At 31.4% G+C, this 20,639-nt stretch overlaps 1 protein-coding gene across 1 annotated transcript in view; it reads left to right on the top strand.

Moving 5' to 3' along the window:
- Window positions 1–20,639, top strand: part of LOC118183143 (cell adhesion molecule Dscam1-like) — a 610,771-nt gene that overhangs the window by 366,271 nt on the left and 223,861 nt on the right. Inside the window, exon 4 of the mRNA XM_085816874.1 lies at window positions 3,490–3,636. Coding sequence (XP_085673000.1) covers window positions 3,490–3,636 — 147 coding nt within the window. The remainder of the gene's footprint in view (window positions 1–3,489; window positions 3,637–20,639) is intronic.

Below are 20,639 nucleotides of genomic sequence, written 5' to 3'. Positions count from 1 at the left end.
AAGTATCTTGATGAAAAAAGTTCCACCAGGTAAATATTCAAATGTTTTTACAAAGTAAATTTTCAATAAGAGTCTTTGAAACTTTTGTCGATGAAAATATCTCCATTATATAATGCAGATTGATCTGGGAACTCGCATGTGGAAATATAATACTAAATTCAAATACGCTTTTCTTATTGTGGATACACATATTTAATACAACAGAAAATTCAATATAAAACATAATATGATGCGTATGCTAATTTTGTTGGAGTTTTACTTAGCCCGTCATTCTTCCCATTGTGCAAACTCCTCTAAGGATTTCTATAAACACTGCAGGACCTTTTTAGCCTAATGCATGCTGTCGAATCTGATTTCCAGTAAAGCAAGAAACACTATCTGCCATTTTTCTAATCTAAAAATCTGTCGGAGCCGAAGTCTACCTCTGATAACTGTTTGTTATCAGTTTAGTTTATTGTTCTTACTAACAGTGAGATACACAATTTGAACGCGGCATGTGTTTCAGCCTAAACGTGTTGCCGGAGTAATAAACTAAAATATCTGAATTCAAGGATTCTTTTCCTCTGTTTCTGCCCTGTTTGGTATGATAAGGGTAATATTAAGAACTTGAGGTTTCCCACTATAAAACTAAAACACATGTTTGGGTTTCTGGAGTCTCATGCAGCAGAATTTTTTTTTTTTTTTTCAATTGGGTTTAGGTAGCATTACAGCCTCACTCACAACTAGCTTTTTAGATTTATGAGATGATACTTTGAACTTTAGCATGCCCCAGCATCGCCTATAATCTTCCTACTTAGCATAATCTTTGGCAATCTGATATATTGGTATTGGTGCTGGTATTTCAATGTTGATCAGTGCATGGTTTGCTGTTATAAAAACTACTGAAAATAAAATCCCATCAATTGAATAGTAGCCAAAACATTTTAGGTTTGTTAAAGAAATTGAGCATTTGGGTAATCTCCTTAATAAAAATTCAGTTAACTGCGGAGTATTAGGAAGCAGTCTTCTTGGAAAATAATATATTAGTACTAATGTTTATTTATGTTATCGTAATTGACTTTCACTAGTGGCCTTATTAGGAGGAGGTACTCGCTACGAGTAGGTTCACTTTTTAGGGACAAATTAAACAAACATTTTTCTTTATAATTTTCTGTAGAAGTGTTTTTTCCGAAAAATATTCTTTGGTAACAGAGCATGATGTTTAATCTATTTATCTGTAACTCGATGAGGTATTTATTCCGACTTCTTAGCATGCCTTCGTGGTGTAGTCGTCAGCACGCTCGACGCGAAATCCAGAGTTCCGTGATTCGAGTCCCGGCGAGGGCATCGCTCATTTTCACATCTTCTGCTTCGAAATAACCTAATGGCTCTACAGTAGTGCCCGAACTAAAAGGTGGTGAATGATTGATTCTTCACCACCAGGATTTGGCGATTGGGTCCCCTAAAACCACAGTCGCCCTTTAAAAGGGAGAGTATATAAAGTATTTCTCCCGCCTTCTTAGCATGCCTTCGTGATGTAGTGGTCAGCACGCTCAACGCGAATATGAGAGGTCCGTGGTTCGAGTCCCGGGGAGATCATTGCTCATTTTTCACTTCTCCAGCTTCGAAATAATCCTAATGACTCTACAGCTCTTTTAGATTTTCAAAACTATCAACGAGGGAGCATTAAAGGTTTTAACAATTGCTGCTGAATATGCGAAAATATCAGTTGTTCAGAATACATTTCTTAATAAAGAATCGGTCATTTACACAATCTCACCGCAAGCCTTTCACTTCCATTGACAATTCCAGCTCGATGTTATTTCACAACATTATTACGAAATACTGGATATTGTACACTGCGACAAAAAAAGGGGGGCAGTTCGATATCTCCCGTTCTGCTGAGCCGATTGACGAAATTCAAATTGCGTTCTTCCTGTCTTGAAAGCTCGACTTAGGATATACATTAGATTTATATATAGCACTATTCTAACATAGATATATTGGCACAAAATCGGACTTTTTCTAAAATAACATACCAATTTTTTTTACATATTTCGATTCTACTTCTCAAATTATGCCTAAATATGAAATTTTGTAAAATTTGGCTCAAACTTTACAGAGAAATGCACAATTTTAATTAGCACTTTTTTTTCAGTTTGCGCCAAGAAACGTTCACTTGGCGAACTTCTTAATATATGGCAGCCTATTTTCATTTCCCTTTTTACATCGTGTGTGAGCAGGAAAAAAAAAAAAAAAAAAGTGACATTCGTTCCTTCTTTCAAATAATGTTCTTTATATTATATTTTTGCAACACAAACATGCAATACAAACAATTAAAATAAATTAAGTCTAAAAATTTAAAAATTACCTAAAATAATAACTATGACTAAAAATATAGCATAAAGATTTGGTGTATTGAGAATACGGCAAAGCACACTAGGGCTATCTGCCTGAGGGGAGGGATGTCTTCGTGGAGGACATTCTAAGGGAAACTGGCTCGTATACACGTTACACATGGGGAATATAGCATAAAGAAAACTATTTGAAAAAAAAATAAAAGATGCACGTTTTATTTAAACTACGCAGTTGGAATGAGTAAATAGAAATTTTTAAACCGGTTATTTGAAACAAACCATGCAACTTAATTAAAATGAAATTCAAAAAAGAAAAAATGACTTAACAAAAATTATAATTAATATAATATAAAGAACATTATTTGAAAGAAGAAACGATCGTCACTTTTTTTCCGATCACGCACGATGTAAAAAGGGAAATGAAAACAGGTTGCCATATATACTAAGAAGTTCGCCAAGTGAACTTTTCTTGGCGCAAACTGAAAAAAAAGCGTCAACATAAATTTGTGAATTTATCCGTAAATTTCGCACGAGATTTTGCAAAATTTAATATTTAGGCTTAATTGAGTCGAAATATGTAAAAAAAAAAGGTATGTTATTTCAGAAAAAGTCCCATTTTGTGTCAAAATACCTTTGTTAGAATAGCGCTATATATAAATCTACTATATATCCTAAGTTGCGCTTTCGAGACATGAAGAACGCAATTTGAATTTCGTCAATCGGCCCAATAGAACGAGAGATATAGAACTGTCCCCCCTTTTTTTTCGCAGTTTACATACGGATTCGCGTTAAAAACTACGTTGTCCATTTGCTAATCGCTACGATGCCAGTAGAGAAAAGGATTACATTAAGAAAAATGATGCTGGCTATTATCTAATGACTGCGGCATATGCAGCATTATTTTTCACTAATGGTTCAAGTGTGTAAACATGCATTTATTACAGAAAAGATTAATTTCAGAGATTTCTATTTACAAATTTATAAAAAATTAGGTAGGGGACCCGCCGCTAGAGACAGAAAGAATACACCATATAATAGCTTTTACAGAAATATTTTTATTTGGAAATTTAAAATAGCAAATTAAGTTGTTTAATGATATTTGAAACTTTAATTTTTCTCTTAGCTAAGGTTTTTCTTTACTTCATAATTTTAGGTCGCTACAGTATATTTCCTTCCGGTGAGCTTCATGTGCGTCATGTACAACAAAGTGATGCGTTAAGCAGCTTCAACTGTCGTACTAAACACAGACTTACGGGCCTTACTGTTATGAGTCATAATCCTGGAAGAATAATCGTTACAGGTAAGATTTCTAAGCTTAGCCGATATCTCTGATCTTCTGATAATTCTTTAGCTGATAAATTCATTCTCTAAATTGTACGCAAGCACTTATTTTGAAAAATTAGGTTTTTGTAAATTTCAAATCCAGGTCTAATATAAGCTGCGAAATTTTTCAAGAAAAGTGGTTAAATGACTTTCTTTTCCCGATCATGCTTGTGTCCAGAATCATTCCCGGTGAAGTTAAGAACAAAAATCGCTCTAATATGAATCATATTCGTAGTAATCCAAAGATAGATTTCGATATTGTCCACAAATAGATAAAAATTATCGAAAGACGACATTGGCAATATATCTGTCAGAACAAAAAAGATAATTTATTCTCTGTCGACGTGAAAATATTTAACATTTCTCAAAAAAAGTGCCTCTTTGGAATTTCTTTTTGTACGATCCATTCTTTTCAGTAACGTATCGTTCTATGATTTTGCTATTAGTTCCAATTATTCAATACAGAAAAGGAATAAAAATTTCTGAATTTGCTGTATATTTGAACAAAACATACCGAAACGTTTTATTTTCGTGTTTCATTTAACTCATTGTCAACGAAGTAAACTAAATATTTTTAGGCTCCTTATTATCTAAAATACAGTATAAGGAGCATCTAAGTGCATTAACTTTAAAAAAAAAGTTTGAAAAATGTATTAATGTCTATCTACTAGTACCGATTTTCCTGGATTGAAAAAAATTGCGTATCTACATAATACAATTTTGTCTTTTCTGACGAAATTCCATCGACCTATCATTTTATTCCAAATAAAAGATGTACAACACTCTAGTAAGTCCTGCAGAGAATGAAATTTTGTAACAATCGTCAGGCCTTCAGATCTAGTTAAAATAATGTTGTGACATAGCAATACTGAAATAATGATGGAGTAATGGTTCGTAACAATCAACATTTAGATTATGGCATGAATATGTTCTGAAGGCTCCAGAACAATTCCGGAGAGTCTTATGATTAACAGGGTCAGATTTCAATTGAATTGAAGAGCGTGCGTATCCATAAATAAATGAGCTGTAGTCTAATTTAAAGCGAACGAGCGATCCGTAAATACGAACTGAAAAACAGCGTTCTGGGCCGCAGATATTTACCAAGAAATTAAAAATATTTAAAGTTCTGAAACACTCTTCCCTCAAGCACTGCATATGCAGAACGAAGGTTAGATTTGGGTAGAGCATCAGTCCTAAAAACGTCACTTCTGATGCAACTGATCTATAAAGATGAAACACGCGCTCAAGATATAAGGAATTTTCTCTCTCCAATCTGCATGCTTTCGGGGTGTATCGATAGTCCACTCGGTGCGTGTTCGAGCGGTCCAGGTTCAAATTTTCAAGTCCCGGTGAGGGCATTGCTCATTTTTTATGTTTTCGACTTCAAAATCCTAATGACTTGTATTGTAACACCTATCCCAGGTCCGAAATATTTTCTCCACAATCCTGCCCATGATTCGTCGACGAGACACACATGACCTCAAAATTAGTCTTGCCTGAAATTCTCCGATTTCGACACCATCTGGCGCCACCTGCTCAACAGGCTTCTGGACTTTATTTTCTACTCCCTCGCCAGTTGCAAAGGGCTTACTGAAGAATTTTTTTATCTTTCCCCCCCTCTCCCTGTTCCCTCCATGGGATTCACTCATGTACTTTCATCACCATACCCATTGAAGACTTCTTTCAGGTTTACGAGGAAGTACTGCAAAAGTCATAACCCTAATACAGAAGTCAAACAACAAAAATCAGCGTTATACCTACAAAATTTTCACAGGACTAGTTTCGATGGTTTTACCGAACCATCATCTTCAGCTGCAAAACCGCAAATGAACAAGATAGGAAATAATGATTAGATTTTTGTTGTTTGACTTCTGTATTAGTATTTATTCGGCGTGTTATTGTGTCTTAGTCATAACCCTGTCATAACCCCCATGCCCAGTCATAACCCTGTCACTGACACAGGGTTTCTAATCCCCTAAAACTGCCATGAGAAAAAGGTATTTTTGAATTTTAGGCGAAATTACTCCTGGCACTTTATACTTGGGCCTATGTACTATTGATATATATATATATATATATATATATATTATTAAAAGAAACTCAACAAGTTCCCCATGTACCACATAGCATCACATGGGGCTTACAGAAGTAAGTATGAAACACAATACAACATAAACAAGAGAAAATTGGGTTGATCTTTACATTATGGTAACTTGGCGATTTTTTGGCGAAAATTTGGCGACCAACTCTCCTACAACAACCCTCTATTTTTTTTTTCCCGCCGCCATTTTGTCTTCACGAAGTAAAGACATGTTTCTTTTCTTTTTATCTACTGAACACTTCTTCCAACAATCTACTAGCCGAATTACATTTATGCTAGAAATTTTATCTAACAAAACTGCTTAATCATGACAAATATTCACTGCAAAATTGGGAAAAAGTGCACAATAACATACTCCTTACGCGTTTTTCAAAATAACACATACACATAAACCATGTACACGTCGACTTATTTTTACTTAAAAAAACATCCCAGAATTACACAAAAATGGCATTGCGCACACTCTTCACTATATCCATGTACATTGCTTTTCTTTCTCATAAATTAGAAAAATTTCACGAAAATGCGTGAAAATACTCAACGTATACTACTCAAATATATTCCAAAATACTACAAACATATAACTCACAAAATCACGATCATTAAATTAAAATATAATTAAATTAAAAAACACTACTTAAAATATAAATAAGCACATACATTAAATTAATAAAAATTAGATTACAATCCTAATTACTTTAAACTAAATCATTGCTAATAACAATTTTCAAATAATACCATTTTAATTTATTTACTCCTTACATTTAGAACAATGCATAAAAATAATATCCTCAAATGATTAAAAATACTAACTTACCTAATTTTCTTCAGAATCTTCATTACGTCGCTGCAGTACTACTGCTAATTTCTAAATCCTAAATCCAGTAGTCAAATAGAAGTCTATTCACCAAGTAATAAGAAATTAATAAAATTTCACCTATACTCAAACTACTTTCAGCAAACTAAGTACCCTTCCTTACACTCCTTTTCACAAAATGTCCATTTTCACCATATTTCTTGCACCGCCATTTAAACTTGTAATATCCTTCCTTTTCACACAATCTCAACTTATTATTATTATCAGATAAACGCATTAAAAATTTAGAATTCACTTTACAAAGCGCCATGCAATCCGAAAATTAATCAACACTATTTCACACAACACACAATGAAGCTTTTCCAAATTAACCCCCTTTTCCGATTAAAGAACTAATTCGTCCATTAATGTCACGTTTCACACAACACAGAATATAGCTAAATACGAAATTTCCAGATTTCCCCCCTTTTCCGATTAAACAACTGTAATTCGTCCATTAATGTCACATGACATATCTCATGATCTCTCATTTCCCTCACACAAAATAATGCGTAATCGGAACTGCGTGCTTCTCACATTATTACCAAAGTCCTAGGTAGTAAGTAACCTTTATCGCCTCCAAAATGTCGCCAAACTACCAGTTACCATATTCTAAAGATCAGCCGAAAATTGAAATAAAATCAAGGATGATTACAAAGTTTTACAATGAATTGACAAAAAATGTTAAAAGCACTTCTCTCGGAAATAAATTGGTAAAACTCTGGAGGCCAGTTAATATTAAAATTTTTCAGTCCCAGTTTCAAGACTTTTCTTTCGCTCTCATATTTAGGACATAGAAGAAGCACATGTTCTACATTCTCCTCGCCGCCGAGGCCACAGTCACAGACAGACTCAGGACTCAACTTAAATCTGTTCAAATAACTTTTAAAATTCCCATGTCCAGTAAGAAACTGGACTATTGATATATTGTCTTCATTTTTTGGACAGATTTCAAGATGAACGTGTGTATATTTACTTTACGAGGTAATAAAAATATTCTAGGCACATTCTGGCCGGTTAAAACGTTTCGACAGACTATTGATGGTTTGGATTAAGTGTTTCATATTGATCAACTGACACTCTTTTGCGCATCTTGGTCTGCCTAATAGCACAAGTTTTCTAATCAGATAACCGGTAAACTCAGAGGCAATTTCCTTTTCTAAAACGAATGGAATATCGATCTTTGAGATAACATCACGACAGTAGTTTAATGTCTTATGCGCCAACACGTCGACGTCTACTTGCTAAGTTATTAACAAAAGAAGGGTAGCTGATCATATTACAGAAGAGTTTCGAATTAAGAGATTTCCAGAGCGCAATCATTTGACACTTTTTGGCTCCCCAAATATAACACTGAATGCATTTACTCGTATTATTCAAAAACGGAGGCATATTTCACAAAGCTCCTGCAGTGTCGCTAATAAACTGGAAATGCCGTAGATTTTTTGGATTTCATGTAGAATTAATCATTACATTGGAATTAGCATTTACAGTTGTTTTATTTATTTGTTTATTTATTTGAATTTGGACAATTTTTATTCTTTGTATTTGTTAAGATGATTGAATCTATATTTAAAATAAAAAAAAAAAATATTCGGAACCGGCAGCCTCACATACAGCCACCGCGGCGTCGGAACAAGATATTGGATATTCATATGCCAGAGCTAAGAGGGTCTACACGCAATTTTAAGCCCTATAGTCAGCTTTCCCTAAAGCAGGAACTCGAAAAAGTTTGTATTTAAGCCGTTGACCCTAAGCAAGTGCAACCAGCCGATTGATACTAACGGATTGATACTGATTGATACTAAGTGCTTTCCGCTTCAAACCGAAACAGACGCTAAAGCAGTGTATTGCGACATTTCCTCTCCCCTCAATTACCAGGACTTTCCTTTTACAGCCTACGGGTCATAACGCCCGGTAGAAGTGTAGGCGAGTTTCTCTCTATGAGAAACTTGAAAGAAAGGAATGTAACAGCATCTCACTTGGATCCCCAATTTCCGAAAACGGAAACTACAAGTGCTAAAATTGGAAAAGAAACACATCCAGAAAAGGGGAAAAGGAAAATTACTGAAACTCCGAGATAGTAACCCCGAGGGTGATCCCCTGAAGAACTATGCTACGTCGGGATTGCCGCACCTGTATCTGGTAGTTGTATATTATGAATGGTTTTGTAAATTTCTGATTCTTAAATCAATAATCAGACTTCTTATTTACTGTTTCATTGTGAAGATTCCCTTTCAGCCTTTGAAACTTTAAAATGCATTCTTCTCCTAATAACATAATCGTCGAGATTCAAAAACAATATCAAAACCTGAAAGATAACAACTTTGGTTGATTTTACATTTGTTCATGAACGTAGGATATTTCATAGACATAGGAGAACAGAGGGAAATTTTTTCGTGTAGGGAATGAATGGGCCGATGTTCTTGCAAAGAATGTCACCAAGCGCGAGATTGACATTTTTGTCAGTATCGCTAAATCATTTTAATAAAACCATGAATTAAATATATTGCAGAGTCGTGGAATCATGAATACATTAGTTCATATAAAAAGAGGTTATCTAAAAGATTTTTCCCTTCCTTCAAATCCTTCAAAATGAGATTGTCATGTCATCATTTTTTCAAGTTATCAAATGATCCAGTTCCTTACTGATCATGGAATTTTTAAAAGTTATATGCGCAGATTTAAGTTGCGTCCAGAGACTTTTTGTGATTGCTGCGTCAGCGGCAAGGAAAATGTCGAACGCGTGCTTCTGTTAGATTCCAAGCTTGAAAGTGAAAGAAAGACCTTAAAACTGACACTTAAAAATATTAATATTAACTGGTCTACTGATTTTGATCAGTTTATTTCAGGGAAAAGGGCCTTTGATTATTTTTACAAATTCGTTGTAAATTATTGTAATATTTTATGTTTTCTTTTTTTTTTCTTAATTTGACTTTACGGTTTATTTTTCTATAATGTGTTTCATAATTATATCTGTAAGCCCCATATGACATTTGTCGTACATGGGGGAATTGTTTGTGTTTTAACAAAAAAAAAAAAAAAAAAAAAAAAAAAGCCTTCTTATTTAAAGAATATATTCCTGCATTATACGCAAAGGTTTTAAAAATTCTCAAAAGCACAGAAGATGTATTTTCCTCAGTAAATTTTAATTATTTATTAATTTATGTATAGGTGCTATCAAAATGTAAATTACAACCAGTTAAGTCGGAACCCGTCTCTAATACTTCACTACAATTTTAGAGAAACTGTAATTTAGCTGAAGCTCATGAAAGACCCAAATCATATACAATATGGTCTTTCAATTACTATGAAACTCATTTGAAGTATCAACAAGAAATTTTGTACTCATGGAACACTCGATTGTAAGCTCTGGTAATCCAATATCACGAAATTTATGAAAAACATTGAGTTATTCACATGTTGCTGAAAGGAAATTTTAATTTCAATCAATGGTTTTTCTCTTCTTTTTTAAACAATTTTAGAGAATTATTTTAATATTCTAAATTTTTCGTGCTACTTTTATTTTCTTGAACAGATCCTCTACTCTTACTGAAATGTTTGAAGAAATAACATGTTAAATAATTTGAAATACAGCAAAATTTTACTTTTCTTTTAATCATACCATATGTTTCTAATTATTCGAATTCGGTTCTTACAATAATTTTTTTAATACTTATTTAACATATTTTCAGCTCAAAAGGTCTCGAAATGGAATTTTACTTCGAATCACTATAAATGCTTCTTTTCACTTTTAATTCAAGTCTGTTGTCATTTTTTCCTACTATTTATTTCATATTTTATAAAACTTTAATGAATTTTTAATTAACAAACTCAGCGGTTTTCAAAGTGAGTAGTGACAACACTGTACGAAAAAAAAAAACAAAAAAAAAAAAAAAACGTTTTTATATCCAACGCGTGAGACTGTCTATCGGAAATTCTAAAGATAGGCTACTTTGTGATTTTTGTTGAATTGAATTTTATGTGGAATAAGGCTATAGATAGTGATTGTTAATAAATAATATTAACACATAAAAAGTTAAAAACAAAAAGGAAAAAAATGTGTTTTTGCTAACTATCTTACTAAGGAAAGCGAATATTGATGTGATAAACTGAGAAAACACTGAAAAAATATAAAAACGTATATGCTAACATTTAACATTGCATCGGGCATTCTGAACATATGCTGCTGTGCAGCTTTTAGAAATTTTGTGATTTTGTTATTGAACTGTATATGGCGTAAGTGCGTAGAAAATGATGGTTAATAATAAAGTTAAAATGATGTGAAGAATGGATTAGCAGGAGTGAAGACAAGAGAAATCTGATAGACTGTGTGCAGCAAGAGCGTTTAAAACCTTAACACTTTTGGGTGACCGTTAAAATCTGAAACCTTTCATATTTTATTAGCCCAAAAGAGACTATTAGACTTGAAATGGGATTTTCTATTATTTCACTACAAATAACGTATCACTTTTCAAACTGTTATAATATGTATTTCTTTATTTTTCACGTTTTGTGAAACCATTTTATATAGACGCAGTAACATAAAAAGAATGATCATTGATTAGAGTTAAATACTCTTGAGCATCAAGAAAGCAACCAGAAGCTGGAGGGTATAATTGCAATTACACTACTGACTGGGAAAATTAGTAACTGACTGGGAAAATAAGTAGTAAGTAAGAAACAGTATGTTAAATAATCGCAGGATGAATTTGAAGTCCCGTTACTAATTAATTTCACGTTATTTTACAGATAACACAGACAAAGAAAAGTATACAGACACAGGCTATTTCAAAGACACAGTATAGCTATTCTGACAGAAGCTTTAACGATCTTTGAGATTATCACCGGACGTGTTTACTATCATACCAGCTTACATCGCAGATTTAACTTTCTAGATTTCATACTACAAGGTTATTGATAATACTATATATGAAATTTGTGGACTATAATAAACGTATAGGTTTATAAGATAAAACAAATCAGAGCTAAACTATTAAATTGCTGTGAATAATTTGAAATTAAAAGGACAATTCAATAAAATTATTAGTTTTGTAAATAGCTATGACTGTATATTTTTCTTTGCATATAACGATGGCATATAACTTGAAAAGATCATAATCTCCCAAACGCATAATAAGTACAGCTCATATGTTTAATTTCACAATAGATATATAAATAATTAAAAACTTTTTAAAACTAAGTTTAGCTATTCCTATTATGTTTACAATCCACGAAGTTTAAGAAATCAAATAAGACAATTAAAATACGTTGTTTTGTGAACATTTTAATTTGAAGTGATTGTAAAAATAAAAATATGTTAGTAAAGCTTTTTCGTTTTGTCTAACAATTTAAAACCAGTTTCTGATGTAATTTGAACGTCTGTCAGACACTTATTTGCTGTTTGCTTTGTCTTAAAGTGAAACACGTGATCTCTGAAAACATTTTGATTGGCTAGTGGCTCCTACAAAATCTTAAATTAAAGAACAGTGTGCACTGCATAAGGCATCATTGAAGGTATCAGAAAAGATTTTTGAAGCATGCTCAGGTTTTCAAGGCTGTTATTCTGTGATGAAACTAACCTACGATACAGTTGCATGTAGATGAGTCTCTATGGCTTCTAAAACGTAAGAATACGATGAAACTAATATACCAAGCTGGGACTGCATTTAGTTACTTTAAACTTCATAAAGTTATATTACAGAGAACTGTTAAATACGTAATTTATTTTCCACATGACTTTTAAAATACGATGTTAATGCATATTATACTTCAGATTCGAAAATCTGAGCAATAACAGTCTAAATAGTATGTTGTTTGAAGAAAGTTTATTACTAATCCGAAATTTGAGTTCGTTCCCTGTGACTGCCAAAGACGTTCTTGTTTAAATATTCTATTTCCTGGATTGAAATACAACATCCTCTACATCGCGCCATAGTTAATATTCCCGGACTTAAAAACGGCCAGATTACTGTTAGGTTATTGCTTGATTCCTGGCGAATACCTAATAGGGAATTAACCACCCCTTGGATAAAAATATGATCTAAGAAGTAAAATATATCACATTTGGAGTGTCTGATCTCAAGTTAATTTTCATGGTTTTGATGGTGATGAGAGAAATAAATACATACTATGAGAAAATAAATAACTGAAATGTCTTAAAATGTTTTATTTGACTTTCTTTTCATTTGAATTTTAAATTAACATGTTGACTGATTATGGCAAAGCTCGAAAACACTGTTTATCTTTGGATGGATAAACTTTTAGAGAATCGTTTAAAGAAAACTATATCATACTCACTTTACACATACGAAAAGTTCAAAATCAACAAGCAACCAGGATTTTTGCTAGATTTCGAACAAGAAACGAATAACGGGCATTCAGTATCCTATCCGTGATTACTTGTGCGATCTTTGCAGACAAATATAGGCACATTGTTATTAGAACAATTATCCGTCTAGAAAGGATAGAAATTTAATTATAATGTACAATTACACCTTCAGATATTGCTTTTCATGATAGTTTTATTACAGTACATTTAGCAAATGAAGTAAAGTCATTATTATCTTGTCTTAGTATGGAATTTCCTGTATAATGGATGCAAATGCTTCTATTCATCTTTATGCAAACTCCTGTAACGGAACAAAAGAACTAACCAGCAAGTCTTTTATCATCAAACGAAAGACAGAATATGTGGGACAGAAAATTTCTTTAAAATTATTAATAATTTAAAAATGTTTTTACTTTGTGTTTTAGAAACATCGAATGATTAATTAAAAGTGTTTCTAGAATTTTAACACTTACTGTCAAAGCAGCGAAAGAAACAATGGCTGTATAATAAAGTAATATTTCATTTTTGATAAGCTCACACACAACCCTAATGTTTTTCCTAAATTAGAGAGCATTTTAAGTGCTCCCCAAGATCAGCTTAATTTTGAAACACTATATATAATGACATTCATGTATTGTTAAATACATTTTATGAAGTTTCTAATCGTAATAAACGAGTATTGCATCACCTGAATTTTGTTTTCAAGTACAGTATAACTAATCTTTTGATTCGTACAACGTTTTGTAATTATCATTCAAGGTTCAGTTATAAAAATTGAGTTAAGTATATTCCTTACAGACATAGCAGACACATTTTCTCCTGTTGAAAAAAAAAAAAAAAAAAAAAAAAAAAGATACATGAACTATACTATTTACGTTTAACGAGACCCACAAGCGATAAATTACATCTTATGTGAGAACACGATCTTCGACGGTGTTAAATGGAGAAGCATATAACTGACTTTCCATGTTATAATTATTTTTATATGAAAAGTGTTAATTATATTCAACATGTATGTGTATATAAATTTATGAACTACTAGTTTGCTGGTTTATTTTTAAATATATAATCATTCCAGATAAGCAGAAAGAAATTGAGAATTTATTATGAAATTCCATGACACACTTGACAACAAATAACAATACACCTGACAACAGTTCATACAGTGTCAACATACCTAAAACATTCCTTATTCGCATTCTTTTAATATTGTACTTTCCTATTTATTTCTATTATTCTACATTTTTTTATTCTTTATTAATTATTCAATTTTTTTCAGTTGTCCCTGACCGCTATTCAATGTACAATTCGCAAAAAATTTACGTCTAGCCAGTTACTTATAACTAAGAGTCTTAATATTTTAAAAAATAAATTAGTAGTTTCTTTTTGAAATTCCACGAATTTAGACAGTTCTGACCAGCCTGCAGCTAAACAAACATAAGATTGTAAGTGATACTATGCATTCCTACTGGACAATTTCAGACTGGTTGGAATGAAATCCACTAAACCTTAAACAATTACAACTATGTATGATAATATATTTTTCATACACTCAGTTAACATGGAAAAACAAGATTGATAATATAAATTCTTTTAACCTGTTAGATCAGACCTCGGATGAACTTTTTGTATAACCTACTAATTAAATTTTTTTCGTTTTATTGTCATTTATATTTTGGATTAAAAATTATTATTTCGGAAAAGTCTTATTATTTTGAAAGATAACATGAGGTGGTTGCAAAGCTTTAAAATTTTCTTTGGTCCAAAATAATTAACCTAAATTTTTCACAGATTTGATAGTAGAATGAGATGATTATTTTCTCTTATATTTTTGAGAATATGATTTTGAAAGTCAGTGATCTAACGATTTTGTTATATTCTAGCTATTAGTATTTTGATGAAGACTTTTTGAGAGCGATTAGCATGTGCGGTTGTATATCTTAATGATTATAATTTATGAGATAAGTACTAATTCTATTCTAAAGACTACTAGTGAAAAATACAACACAATTTTAGAACATATTTTAACTTTGATCAACTATAGTATTTTTTAAGAATTTGGAGTCACCTGATCAATAGTTTCTCCATAGCGGCTTTATTTTCGTTTTGTAACAGGCACTTTTTTTTTAGTTATCCTCATTCTAAGGAAAAAATTTTCAAATAAACATAATCCATAACTCCCATCTGTGAATCCATGTAATAAAATAGAAATCGAAGAATCCTTTCCCGTTTTCAATGCTTCTAATTCCTATATTTAATTGTTAATTAATCTGCTGCTGGAAAGCATACTCTTTCAGGGTATCGGTTTTATTCCATTAGCAGCTTCAATCAAAGTAGTTCAACCGCGAAGAATACATCATTGTGAAAAGGAAAATCGCTTTTAGTTAAATATTGTATAAAAAGAAACAAAAAAAAAAAAAAAAAAAAAAAAAAAAAAAAAAAAACTAGATTATTCATTAAACGCAGGTTTTTTACTTCGTCTTTGCGCTAGTGGTAGGATAATAGTTTTTGTGAAGATAAAAATAAATATTTAAAAATATTAAGTGAAACATTATAAGATATTTCTCCCGCCTTCTTAGCGTGCATTCATGGTGTAGTGGTCGCAACGCTGGCGCGTATTCCTGAGTCCGTGGTTCGATATCCGGCGAAGGCTTTGCTCAGGCTTTGGCGATTGTGTCCCCTAAACCCCAGTCGCCCTTTAAAAGGGGGAGTATATAAGGTATTTCTCCCGCCATCTTAGCGTGCCTTCGTGGTGTAGTGGTCTGCACGCTGGGCGAGCATTCCAGAGGTCAGTGCTTCGATTCCCGGCGAAGGCGTTGCTCATTTTTCACTTCTTCCTATTTCAAAAAATAACCTAATGTCTCTACAACTTTGCATATAATATATTTGTTCTTTTACTGAAACAATCTACAATGAGCAAAATGTCCATTGCTGAATGTCATATACAGTCACATTTATACATCCCATAAATTTTGAAATTGCAAAAATTAATTTATGTTAAAGATGTGAAAAATTCGGTGTAAATTATTGGGTTATAAAAAGCGTTTGAGGGAAATTTCAGGTGAATTACAGTAAAAGTATATAAAATTGACTCAACGAAAACTAAAATTTACTAATTTTGGTATTTCACCAAAATGTTGAGAGAGAATTTTAGGTTTTTTTAAGCCTCTTCTCGATGCATAATTCATCCCGACGGACGCAATAATTTGAATCTTAACGCCATACATTTTCCCCATTTTGAGAAGGATATTGGAGATGCAATATTCTTGCCTATTTTTATACTTTTTAATTTTGCAGTGAAGGGCGAAGCAGAAAAAAATGGGAAGAGTTAGATTATCGACCTGACGTTTTCGCGTAGCTAAAGATTACATGTCACGTATTCCAGTAAAATTTAGACTGTTTATATTAATTTCATACATTCCTTGTCACTCTGTGTTAGCAAATGAAGGACGTTTGAAATCGATACAATTATTTTAAACACATTTGGACTTAACTTCAATTTCTTTACAGTTATCATTTAAAAAATACCTACAATTACTATTTAAAAAATTCATCTTTAACTATCTTTTTTGCATAAAAACAAAGATTGTTTTACTATCTTTAAGGTGTAATAACCTCTTTATAATATTTACTGTATCGGGATATAAAAAATATAGTTTTAATTTTTTACTTCTTTTCTCACTACCTTCCCATAATGCTTCAAAATTAAGCAGCTAAGTAAGCAACTATTTCTCAAATTATTCAATACAAACCAGTTTAGCTTTTGGGAGAATGAACTTTGAATTTTTTTCTACAACGTGAGAAACTAGCTCTTTCATAACTGAGAAGACAATATAAGCTCAGACTTCCAGGTGAAATATATGCAAAATATAATTTTGCTCTTACCCTTGTTAATAAGTAGTCTTCAAATATGAATTCTGCATGCAACCAAGATTAATCTAGTTCATAATATATTGGCAAACATATACATTAATTAAAACTATAAACAAACAAAAAAATCTTTAGAGAACGTTGGGAAGAGAAATGTAAGCAAAAATATATAGTTGAAACTTTGTAGAATATTTAACGCAAATATCGAAATTTCTTTATCGATAAATTTTACTTTTCATGGGAACAAACAATACAACTTAATCAAAGAAATGTGTTTATCTTAGACCCTTGTTTTGATAGCATTTAATAAATTAAATATCGATTATTTTTTGACATAAAATCGATATAATTTTTCGGGATAAACTAATAACGAAGTATAGAAGTCTAACGAAAAACCATTAATATGCTTTTAAACTCTGAAATGCCTAATCAATTGGTTATCCAACTTTACTACTTTGTACCATGGAAGCCTCAGCAAGAAAGGGGGAAATGTTTTCGGATTTCGGATTTTTTTTTCTTTTTTCAACTTATTTATCGCGATGGCAGTAAGTATCGGATATAAGATAGAGATCAGTTGCGCTAAGAGAGAAGAAATGAGATAAAAATGTAGTTTTTTTTTCTCTGCTTTGTTGGACCTCTTTACTCTGATCTCCGGAGATTTCCCTTTTTTGCTGCCTTTTTTTTTCTGCAAAAGGACAAGACTATTATATTTGATTAGTTGATCCTCAGCTGGCTTTGAGATTCCATGGATAGAAGGAGGCGAAAGACCTGTTCCAACAATAAGACGGGTCAGATTAAGGAAGCGTAAGAAAACATATCGCTTTAGGCAATAGTAATATCCAACACATAATCACACAGTTTTGCCGCAAATTATTTCTTGAATCTCTATAAAAGTGTTTAGGTGTTTAATTTGTTTGCCTTTCTTTGTGTAGTGTTTAAGTAAAACATAATAATACATACATTTTTAAGCAATGTAATAGTTGAATTGGAATTAGCGATGCATCTGTTTACGCTGGTGAGATGTATATAAACTAAAACTAGCTACCTAGAATTCGGGAAATTTTTTAAATTTTACAAATGAATTATGCGAAAGATTGTGCATTGAACATAATTACAATGCGAAATTAAAAGTAATTTTTTTTAACAAATACTTCATGTTTTACAGATGTTCAATGCATGTTCCTTGTTGATACCACAAATATCGGAGCATCAAAGTCTCATAATAATATTTACTTTTGCCTACTGAAAGATGTCTGATGTCACAGTTTAGTGAAACCGCTTTTAAGGTAATTGTCTGATCCACGCAAAACGACTAATGTAGAACGTATTCGAAAAAGCACCTCAGTCAAAATTTTTCCTAAAGATAGAGACCATTTGCGAGAAATTTGAGTCAGAATTTTCAACTAAGATGCATAAGACACAGGACGGGGAAATGATGATTTGATATAATGGCCATTCTGATCTTCCGATTATTTTCCACCTGACTTAGAGTTTGTCAAAGATGCTGTCTTTGTTTCTCTAAGCTAATTGATCTCCAGGATAACGCGGATGCTGTGTCTTTGGTTAATACACTGGAATATTTGTAAAATGAAAAAAATATGATGTCCTTGCCTTCCATGAAGATGAGAGCACTCAACATTTGCAAAATTTGATAAAAAAAGGAAAAATAATGATCATAATTTGCAGCTCAAGCACTATTCTACACTTGCTGCAGATTTCTAATATTATTCTGCATCCTATGTTTCTTAGCTTTTGGTAAAAGCATAATTTTATGAAAATATGAGAAGGATAATAACAGTTCATCATAACAATCTTTAGTTATCGTACTCGTATATCTTAGTTATGATATATATATTTTATAGAATGAAAAAATCTGAACACGGTATAGCCGCAAAATTTGAGTATATTGCAGCCTTTGTCCTTTACCTTTCCGTTAATTAGAGCTTTTTCTCACTTCAATGATGATGTTATTTAGAAATTTAAAGAAAAATTTAGTAAAAAAAAAAAGAGAATAATTATTATAGCAATTGTATTTTCAAACAGAATATATAAAGTTTCGGAAAGCGAATGGGAATCGGTTTTTGCTCTGGCAATAAAAATGAAATGTTTAATGAATTGTAACATTTTAAACTCAGATAGCACTTTCTTATAGAATAAAGGCTATATCGTAAAATTTGAATATGGTATAGCCGTTGTACTTCGTGTTTCCGTTAAGAAACGATTTTTTAATTTTAATAATGTAATTTGAAAGTTAAATAAACATATAGTAAACAAAAGGGAAACAGCAACTGTATTTTCAAACAAAAAATGTAAATTTTCAAAACGCGAATGGGAATCGGTTTTTGCTTTGGGAATAAAAATGAAAATTTTAATAAAGGGTAACTTGTTTGAATCTGGTAACACCGTGTAATGAAGATGAACATAGATAAAATAGTTCAAAATCATAAACAAATTGTTTGATTTAACAACCCTCGAAATCCTGTTTATGTCTGTTCTCTGTAATATAAAATATTTTCAATTAGTGTTCTTAACCGAACATACTATTTTAATATAACTTCATGTAATTCCACAGAAGCTAAAATAGGAGCAATTGTAATGAATGATTGTAATTGTAATAATTGTAATGACTGATATTAATATATCTTTATATAATATCTAGTTTAAGTAAGGAATTTAATTGTAACTGATTTAATAAGGTCATCCATTGAAGAGAATTTGATGCTATACATGTTTAATTCTTTATGAAACATAGGTATCGCCATACAGATTATAAGGAAGGAAAAGAAATAGTCATTGCAACTTTGAAGAAATCCAAATATGGTACAGAAGTTATTGGAGTAGTCTATTAATATTAGTTCACCTCAACAAGTAATTGTACACATATCTGCAATATGTTTTTTAAGTATACTGACAGTGATATATCTCAAATATATCTTCTTATAGGATTTAATTTAAGAGAAATTCTCATTATCACAGGCATTTTATCACATACGGATTAATATGGCAAAAATTTGCCTTCATTTACAGAGAAAAAGATATAAAGTTATTGATAATATTACTAGTTAGAATACCAATGATAAGTACTCTTAAGTTATATTAAATTTATAAATGCAGATATTATAGCTGTGTAAATAGCAAACATAACTCAATGTTTAAGAGATTGTAATTCTCTTAAGTGATTTTTTTTAAAAAAATAACTTTAAACAGGAAAAGTTTCAAAATAACATGTTGAGGAAGCTAGAAATCTGTTACTGACAACTAAATGGCTCTTGATTTAATCTAAGAGCTTTACTTTCCTTTTTTATAAATTTCAAATTTAAATACACCCAGAAAAGAGGGAGAGGTAAACAAGAAACTTGATAGCAATTTTTAATAATGATAATGTTTTTAATAGACTTAGAAATAGAAGCGAATTATGTTTATCTTATTACGTGAATAATTTTATCCATCAAATATTTTTTTGGAATCAAATATTCATCATTATTTTCTAGTAACCTTATTATCAATCCATTTTCATTTCCATACACCATTTCTATTCAGTTTTCTAATGTTATCCGTTTCATTTAAATGTTACACTATTTTTTGCACTTAATTTTAATAAAACAGTTTTTTTCATATGTATTTTGTATAAAGTATAATTTTTTTAATGTTTACGACATGTTCTTTTGCGTCGGACAAACAAAGCAGGATATTAACATTTAATGCATCTAAATTTTAAGTAAATTTTCATCCGATTGGTTATAAGTTTTCCAAAAATTAAATTCAATATTTTTCTGCAGATATTAAGTATGAAAGAGAAAAACAAGTACTGAAAGAAGACTG

The sequence above is a fragment of the Stegodyphus dumicola genome, chromosome 5, assembly GCF_044657685.1.
Source record: "Stegodyphus dumicola isolate Sdum_Otavi_A_Nest chromosome 5, ASM4465768v1".
NCBI classification, from domain to species: domain Eukaryota; kingdom Metazoa; phylum Arthropoda; class Arachnida; order Araneae; family Eresidae; genus Stegodyphus; species Stegodyphus dumicola.
This window is presented reverse-complemented; position numbering and strand designations above follow the sequence as displayed.